Below are 9,252 nucleotides of genomic sequence, written 5' to 3' on the forward strand. Positions count from 1 at the left end.
AGGGCCTGCTGGTCCTCTAATCAGACCTGTGACAGGATTTAAAGATCACTTTGGCACAGATGGACTTGAAGATGTTCTGGAGAACTCTGAGGTTTGGAAAGGGCAGATACAGAAAGAGCATGCTGTTCATGCCATGATAAGACTAGTGAGGGAGAGGTAAGAAAACTATTTAATAAGCCTGTTTATTTCTACAATATATATATATTTTTTAAAATGAATAAAAAGAAAAAGAAATTTGATGCACTACAGACTTTTCCAAGTTGTTGTTTTTTTTTTTAGGAGAAAATTATATAAAGACATCCTAGTACCCTCTTAGAAAATAGCTAAAAATCATATTAATTAATTATTTTAATTAATTCCCTTACCAATCAGAACCGTTATTTAAGGATTAGGGTTCTAAAAGGAATACAATAAATGAAAAACCCTGTAATCACAAACAACTAGGACATAGTCCAACAACATTGGTAATATAGTATAAACCATGAAGAATATTTAGTTATTGAAACTTCTGGAATTATGAAATGTAATATTTTTAATTAATCTTATTTGTTAATTTAGTATATTGCTACTCCTAGTTTCTGTAATTTAAAAAAAAAAAAGTTTGAAAATGAGCAGCTTTGTTATTAATGCAGAAGTGTCAGAAATATCTTGGAGGGCATTCAAATATTTGACAACAGGGGGCCCTTGGAGTCAAAAAGGTTGAGAACCACTGGGTTAGAATGTTTGTTTCCCTGCTGAATTTTGTATTGCCATCTTGTGGTTGACAATAGTATGCACTTGCACAGCCCTGTTTGTTTACTCATACACAGGTATCGCTCATAGCTCTTGGTCCACTCACTAACTTGCTTTGGCTGTTAGATTAGATCCCTCCCTCCCTCAGAAACTCAAGGATCTGTACATTATGGGCAGTAACAAGGAAGGTAAGAAAATGAGCTGCTGTATAAAAACTGGCCACATTAAATGGGTGGCAGCAAGTTGCACTTTTCATATCAGTGATTATGTATTACATAAAAACCAAGGCAGTGCCAAGAACAGCCCAGGTCAGGACATGTACCCCATTCAGGACGCTTTACATAGAGCTTCATCTCCCCACACTCACCACTGTTCATTTTCCAGGCAAGGGAAATCTAACACCATCTGCGGAGTTTAATTTTAGTATGGAAGCTGAATCAGCTTGTGTAGTTTTGGAGGAATATACCTGCTCAACACACATCGCAACCTGGGAGTTCACATGCAGAAACAAATTATCTTGGGTAAAAGCCACCCATCATCATCTATTCATCATATAAAGTGATCAGGTCTCTTTTCAGAAGAATTCGATTAAACTTCTTCATTTATATGGATGGTTTACGATGTTTTTATCACTGTTTGAATCATCAAACTTTTGATTGCGTGGACAGAAATATCCTCATTCGTGTTTTGAAAATCTAGGTTTAGAATGAGGTGAGTAAATGACAATTTTTATTATTGGGTGAACTATCCCTTCAATCAAGTTTAAATTTAGCCAGAAATAAAATGAGAAGTCAATATTCCAGCCTGATATGTTTATTTCAACCAGTGTGACCAAACGTTCACTCTTGAAGTGACAAATGAATGATGCACAGAACACATTTCAGGTTCTTTAAGCTCCCTCAAATTAAAAGCCAATTTCAGCAAATGAAGCTTTTCACTTTAAGCAGAGGGCAATTAAAATAAAATAAAAATAAAATCTAAATCCTGAATGCGTTTCAAATCAATGTGGTAATTGTAGTCTTAGCAACCACTTGTATCTTTCCGAACATTAAATCAACCAACATGTGTGGTCAGAAAATGCTCTAAAATGAATTAAATCATCTTAAACCAAAATGACAGCATTGTAGGAGTGGGGTTTTACGCAAAGTGCTTATTTTAAGGTTGAGTAACACTGCATCTTGCATTTTAATACAGTAATACTGGACCATATACTTTAATTACAATGCAGTATTGCTCAAAACAGGGAATCTCTAAAATCGTAAAGAAAAACACCCCTACAAGGGCAATAGCTTTAAGCCAATGTCTTCAATCTTTTGTTCACTTTGTCAGTTAAAATGGAACTTAAGGCATTTTTATCATACCCCACTAAAATAAATAGGACTGAATTTTGAGGGGGACTTTTAAATGCAACACTGGGTTTCCAGTGGTCATTTGTACCATTACAATTCAAGATTTTTCCCAATCATTAAAATGATGTTGGCGTACAACATACTGTTCAACCAGGAAAAATAAAATAAGATTAGAAACCACTGCATTTTCTGTTGCTCAGTGGGGCTGTTCTGTCTCAGATGCCGTTGTTATCGGGGCTGTTAGGCCAAGGCTCCGAATTCCAGCGATTGAGTGAGGGAGACCACCCCATGCTCCAGGGGTTGTAGGTGCGGCCTATGTCGTTGGGGGCAGGTGTGGGTGGTGCAGTGTGGCTGCCCAAGTCAGGGACAGCGGAGGAAGTAGGAGGGTTGAAGGAGTGCAGGGTGGAGTCGTTGCCAGTGGACCAGATGGACCTGCTGAAGGACCAGGGACTGTGCGCACTCCCCAAAATGGACTAAAGACAGGCAGAAAGAGAAAGATGTTCATTTCATAACCTGTAGAACTACCTTTACATACTGTCAGGTGTAATCTGAAACATGTTAAGTATCTGGCTTAGTGCTATATATAAACACTACTGTTCAAAAGTTTGGAGTCAGCAAGGTTTTTATGTTTTTTTGAGAGAAGTCTCTTATTCTCACCAAGGCTGCATTTATTTGATCAAAAATACAAAACAGTAATACTGTAATATTGTTTAGCAGAACGGTTTGCAAGCAAAACAGACACTGCTATACTGATGTGAGGTCACAGGTGTATGTTTGTAGAATATTTTACAATGGAACAGAAAGTTCAGAAAAGCAGCATATATTTAAAATAGAAATCTTTTGTAACATGAGGGCCTTTCGCACCGCAGGAACCTTTTCATAGTACCAGAACTAATTGTGGAACTACCCACTTTTTGGCGTTTTCGCACCGCCGGAACTGGGAGCGATTTTAGTACCGGACTGCCTTTTTCGAGAACCAAATTAGCTCCTACTCCGGAGCAGGGTCTAACCAGCACAACTGGTACTAATCGTGACGTAAGTAGACATTGATTGTCCAAACGCGTATGAAAACGCCCTCACCCGCCATGATTTAAAACGCCGTGTAAACATACTGTAAACATTGTGTCAACTTATTTTGCAAGTATGGAGAACAGTGATAGATGGACGGACGCTGAAGTGCAGGCATTTGTAGCAAATGTAGCACTGCCAGTTGTTGTTGGAGATTCTTAGTCCTCCTTTCCGTTCTTTCAGTCGCTTTACGTATACATCGACATTCCATGTCCATTATTGTGAAACCCGCGAGACAACAAAAACACAGCATCCTCCGTCCTCCATCCTCCTGTTGTTAACGTTGTTTTTCTTTGTTTCCGTTGTTGAACGCCGCACACAAATGACGTCACTGTGTGTCGACCGTCTTACGTACACTGTCTGTGCGAATGCAACCCTTTAAATGGTACTGGGAAATAGTTCGCGCAAAATCGTCCCAGTACTTTAGTACTGTACATTTAGTTCTGGAACTAAAGCGGTGCGAAAGGCCCTATTATAAATGTCTTTACTGTCACTTTATCAATTTGACGCATCCTTGCTGAATAAAAGTATTTGAAATGTAGAAATATGTTTGCTGACCCAAACATTTACAGTAGTGTGTAGTGGTTCAAGATTCCTCTGAAAATAACCTTGATATTAGGGGAAAAAAAAAAAAAAAAACACTGTCACTGTGATTTCTGAGATACTCCATGATCTTAGTGTTAACGGGATCTCAGGTGTCCATCTGGATGAGACATGAGAATGTGACAAGGAAGAGATATCTTACAGTTGTTGGAGTTGCTGGAGATCCAGTGCTGGTAGCCCAGGAATTACTAGGCTCAGTATCCCAGATGGATGGGGAAACTGGAGTGTAGTCAGGCCAACTCTGCTGGGGCTCTGAACTCTTGGGAACAGTCATGCCTCTGAAAACTAATACAGAGAATAACCACAATATTGGATACACTGGATGCTATTTTATTGCTATTTGATGCTATTTTAATTTTGCATTTTATTTGAACATTTCGCATACCTCCAGAAAGATTAAGTGGGTTGTTGGGTCCAAAAGCAGAGAAAGCATTAACCGGTCCAAAACTGGGGGGGCTGGTGGTGTCTATTGGGCTCCACAGTCCAGAGCTGAAATATGCATAATGGCATTGTAAATATACATGTAAAAACAGATAAGAAAAAAGCTTTAGTGATGTTTCATTATGAAGCCACTGCACCTGTCAGATCCGTCACTCTCCACTGATGTCATGTGAGGCAGTGGTACCTTCCCCAGACTGTCAGCTTTACTAGCTGAGTCACTGCCACCTGTAAAAACAAGAGCATACCACTTGTATAACATTTACATGTAAATCTGTGGCACTTTAAAAAATATATATATATCGTTGTTAAAATAATGGTGATGATCAGTAATTACCTCAACTTTTCCTGTTCATGCACCACTATAAGTTTATCCATATCATCTTTCTATTTAACAGGCAAACTCACCAGGGCTTTTGTCATAGCCAGCAGCTACAGCTGCAAAAGTTGGATTTCCATTTTGACCAGGCAGAGAGGCTGACTTGGTGAGCTTATTCCCTGGAGCCTTCTTTAAATTAGCCTCGCTATAACAAATATACAAGAAAAACAAACGTCACTCATATATTTCCCGCACAAACATGATGAAACCAGGAAATGTCTTGATGCCTATAACCCAAATGCAGGTTCTAAAACTAACATTTTGCCACACTGTCCAATGACCAGTGACTTGAGAAAACTCGCCGGCCATAAATATTTTTAATGGCCATGAAACTGTGTGTGCGCATTATTTCATTCAAAAAATTTAAACGCATCTAATTGCAATTATTATTATTTTATTTACTTATAAATAAATACAAATTAATATCAAAGAAATATACAAAGAAATATTACTATACTACTGAACTGTAAAGTATTAACAGTACAAATACTAATATATACGGCATTTTTTTCTTTGATTTTAAAAGTGAAACCTGTGCTTTTATTTTGGCAAAAAAAAACAGCAGGGTAGGGCTGTGCAAAAAATCGAATGCGATTTTCATGCGCATCTCGCCAGTAAAGCGGCTTTACTGACGAGATACGCATAAAAATCGCATTCGATTTTTTGCACAGCCCTACAGCAGGGATACATCTTTTGAAATGCTTCTTTTTTGTTGACAGATTTATAAAAACTTTACACTTATTACAAATTTGGGAAGATGCTTGGTAAAGATGTTGCAGTTTCAAACGCATGTTATAAGCGACTTAATGTTAGAATGTTTGAATTAATGAAAAAAATAGTTACCGGCCAACTGGCGCGTAACGTTTCATGTACTAGCCAATTTATATTCATATTTGGCGCTTGCCAAGTGTTATTTTAGGCCCTACCCAAATGTGCACACGCCCCTTAGTTACCTGCTGGTGTGGGGCACACTGCCATAGCTTCCACGAGGCACCAGGCTAGGGGAGGTCGGGGGTGGTGAACAGGTTCTGGGCATTACTGAACTGGGGCCTTTCAGGAAGGGGTCTGCATGCATGGTCTGCATAGATATCTGCTGAAGACTGTCAGCTGCTAATAAAACATATGACACAAATATTTAGATACTTAAATAAGAGTACATAAAGTAACAAACTGCCTCATAATGGAGTCCAGCTTATGCTTCCAGACTCATTGCTTACGGCTGCCAGTTTTGATGAGAGGATCATCCCATTCTGGTGGCGGGGACTCTTTCTCTCCTTCTGATCCGCTGCTATGACCCAGTTCCTGCATGGAGCCATTGACTACAAACTTTCCAAGTGGAGATGGCCGGTCATCACTCATCTTCCCACTGACTACTCGGGCAGACAGAATAAAAGTGGTTTCAAAATGGTTTTAGAGTTAACAGAGATTTAAATGTTGGGTGGAAAAGCTGAAATCTGACATTTACTTTTGCTCAGAGCTCGTGGTTTGGGGACACTGTGAATTCCTGTATTGGCAAGGGTTTTGGTGAAGGTCTTGCGCTGCTTATCCTGTTTTTCCAGGGGAGTGACATAAGGGAGTTCTAGAGAGCTATATAAAAACAAATTAAGGCACTGATATTAAACTCAGATTCAAAGAGAGAGTAATAATGGAGATGGTGAAGATCACCTACGTAAGTCTGATGCAAAGTGATGATTAACCATTCTAGAATGATTCACTGGAAACTACATTTCTGTCTCACTAGCGGCACCTCGGGTCACTCAAATAATCTCAGACCCCTCTCGAAGAACGAACGGGTGTGCTACATTTTTTTTAACAAAACCTGTCCAAAATGAAGTTCATTTGGAGTCCAATTTGGCATTTCGAAAGGGCTCAACAGCGTAAATGTCCCGCCTCTTATTTTGCTGTTGAACTCCGTCAAACTGCCATTGGTCCATGATGTTTACATAATAGGTGGGTGTGCTCTGGGGCTCCACTTTATTTGATGTAAAATTTATTCTTCACTGAATGCATTGGAAAGATACTGTATAGTTGAAATTGAAGATGTAATTAAAATTCTTATTCCTGAAATTGAAATTTAACTTTGCGACACTGACTCCTGTTTAATACCATGAAGCAGTTTTGAAGCCATTTTTATTAAAGCGTCATAAGTAAACAGGACTTGACTGGAGTGCTGAATTGCGGAACTGGTGAAAACATATCCACATCCCTATGATCAGATGCTTCCCTAACTGCTGTTTTCTCACTGCTGTCATTATTGTGGTGTGTTTGTTGTATTATTGAGAGGATTGCGTGCAAGTTCAACACATTTAAATATTAATCTAAGCATAGCTCCCAGCAGAATGGCGCATGGCAATGCAGACATATCCTACCCAGGGCTCGCAAAATTACAAAATTGCTGGTAGCCCTTCGGGCAGACATTCTTCCGATTTTGGTAGCCCAAAATGAATTTAAGTAGCCCGAATAAAAAATAAATAAATAAATAAAAAGACATCGGCTGAACTTCACTGCGGACAAATCAGCATGATTAAAAACTTCAGTGATCGCTTTTTTTCTTCAAATAACAAGTCAAGAGGAGGGGTGCAACAGATCACAAAACTCACGGCTCGGATCATATTGAATTATCATATCAGATTTTAAGTAACAGATCGGGTCATTTTGCAGATGAGCAAAAAAAAGATGGTTCTTTATTTAAATAACAGAATACTTTGATACCACAGCAAAAACTAGCAGCATATAGGGATGTAACGATTCACTCAACTCACGATGCGATTCACGATACTGATCTCACAATACAATTTTCTTTTTAATAAAATGAGATTTAAGACAAATTATAAATAAAAAGGTGTCCTTTTATTATTTCTCCTACAAAATGCTGCACATTTCTTTGTGAAATTGAAATATGTCAAAAATAAAACTAACTTGAAATTTTAAAACAAATCCCAAATCAGATATTTAAATACAAATAAAATCTCTTCATATAAACAAACTAATGCTTTGGCTGTGCTTTTTCCATTTAAAATCAGAGGCAACACTGCATTTTAATCACGATCCAAACAAAAATGCTAAATACATGTTATTTAGATTGCAATTAGATTGTATAATTTCGAAATCTGATGCAAAAACAGATTGGTCTGATTTTAGCTTTGTGACGCAAATGTCACTCACTGACAGCAGGTGGCGCTTATGGAACAGCAGGTATTTATAGGCTGCTGCCCCTTTAAGACCGAATGCACGGATCCAATATAATGTTGCACTTGAAATTTCTTTCACCACTGTTTACACGTTCACTTAAGACATAACCGACTGTTTACATGAGAATACTTGCCGAGACGGTTATTTTGAGATAATTCTGTGTGTATGTGTTCATCCAGAAAGAGGATTCAATTCTGTGTACGCACATTGTCTGAAATGCGGCTCTCTGTGCACGGATCCAATATAATGTTGCACTTGAAATTTCTTTCACCACTGTTTACACGTTCACTTAAGACATAACCGACTGTTTACATGAGAATACTTGCCGAGACGGTTATTTTGAGATAATTCTGTGTGTATGTGTTCATCCAGAAAGAGGATTCAATTCTGTGTACGCACATTGTCTGAAATGCGGCTCTCTGTGCGCGCTTTGAATGAGTGCGCGGAGCTCCGAATGTGCGTGAATGGTTTAAAACACTTGAATGTTTAAATCGGCAAACGATCAACTACGTGCAAACGATCAACTACGATCCGTTTTACCCCTACAAGCTAGTGAACAACGCAAATCAAGGAAGGAATTTTATATCACTGTTCAAGATAGCCCGTCGGGCAGGGTGGTGAAACATTTTGGTAGCCCGACTGGAAAACACAATAGCCCCGGGACGTCGGGCTAGCGATTTTGCGAGCCCTGCCACCTCTTCACCATGATGAGTATCAGGGCCAAGTGACAGAAATTACACGTCACCTTCAATGGCAGAGGTCTGAACAAACCTGGATTTTTCCACTTGGTTCTCCTTCTTTGTGGTTGGTTGTTTCTTAGTTTTTGGTTTTGTAGGGGAGGGAGTAATTTCTTCTCTTTCTTTTCCACTGTCCACTGACACTGATTTTCCTTTCACTTTCACTGGCTCCTGGTTAAGATGACAAATTGTAGTCAAAGAGTGCATTTAGAATGTACATTTTCGAGCAAGTTTGTTTTGGGAATTACTCTGGTGGGTCTAGTATGTTTCACGTGTATACCTCTTTAATATTGGCCTCCACGTCAGGATTAGAGGTCTCTGTGGTAGTAGAAGAGCTGTCATCATTGTCTGCCAGTGGCTCTTTTAAATCTTCTCCTTGAGTCTTTCCCTTTGATTTCCTCTCTTTCTCCTCTTTCTTTTTAAGAGCTTTTGTTTTATTCTTCACTTTCCCTTTTGATTCAAGCACTGAAAAATAAAAGTAAATTAACAGAAATTATATTGTGCATTTCGCAAATTACACTGTCCTCTGGGACAAACACCTGGCATGATAAATTATAGGGCTGGGTATCGATTCAGATGTCCCGATTCGATTTGATTTCGATTCGCAAGCTCTCAATTCATTTCGATTGTCGATTTTTTGATTACATTCAGTGAATATAGTTTTAATACAAATGCTACTGATATTTCTAAAAAATGAACAGTAAACATCAGTTTACAAATGGTGAATTAATAAAAAGAAATTAAGAACCACATG

General features: G+C 38.6%; 1 protein-coding gene across 2 annotated transcripts in view; it reads right to left on the minus strand.

The window, feature by feature from the left end:
* Nucleotides 1-1,529: 1,529 nt before the first annotated feature.
* LOC107692350 (transmembrane protein 131-like) overlaps nt 1,530-9,252 on the minus strand; it is a 49,429-nt gene continuing 41,706 nt past the window's right edge. For both annotated transcript variants that reach the window (XM_016491341.1, XM_016491340.1), the window contains 10 exons: nt 8,779-8,963; nt 8,533-8,669; nt 6,035-6,156; nt 5,787-5,939; nt 5,523-5,679; nt 4,599-4,714; nt 4,331-4,418; nt 4,138-4,241; nt 3,895-4,037; nt 1,530-2,554 (listed from right to left, as the gene is read on the minus strand). In XM_016491341.1, the coding sequence (XP_016346827.1) occupies nt 2,297-2,554; nt 3,895-4,037; nt 4,138-4,241; nt 4,331-4,418; nt 4,599-4,714; nt 5,523-5,679; nt 5,787-5,939; nt 6,035-6,156; nt 8,533-8,669; nt 8,779-8,963 (1,463 nt within the window). In that variant the 3' untranslated portion in view covers nt 1,530-2,296. The remainder of the gene's footprint in view (nt 2,555-3,894; nt 4,038-4,137; nt 4,242-4,330; nt 4,419-4,598; nt 4,715-5,522; nt 5,680-5,786; nt 5,940-6,034; nt 6,157-8,532; nt 8,670-8,778; nt 8,964-9,252) is intronic.

This window comes from Sinocyclocheilus anshuiensis, unplaced genomic scaffold (genome assembly GCF_001515605.1).
Source record: "Sinocyclocheilus anshuiensis isolate Anshui unplaced genomic scaffold, SAMN03320099.WGS_v1.1 scaffold70, whole genome shotgun sequence".
Lineage (NCBI taxonomy): Eukaryota > Metazoa > Chordata > Actinopteri > Cypriniformes > Cyprinidae > Sinocyclocheilus > Sinocyclocheilus anshuiensis.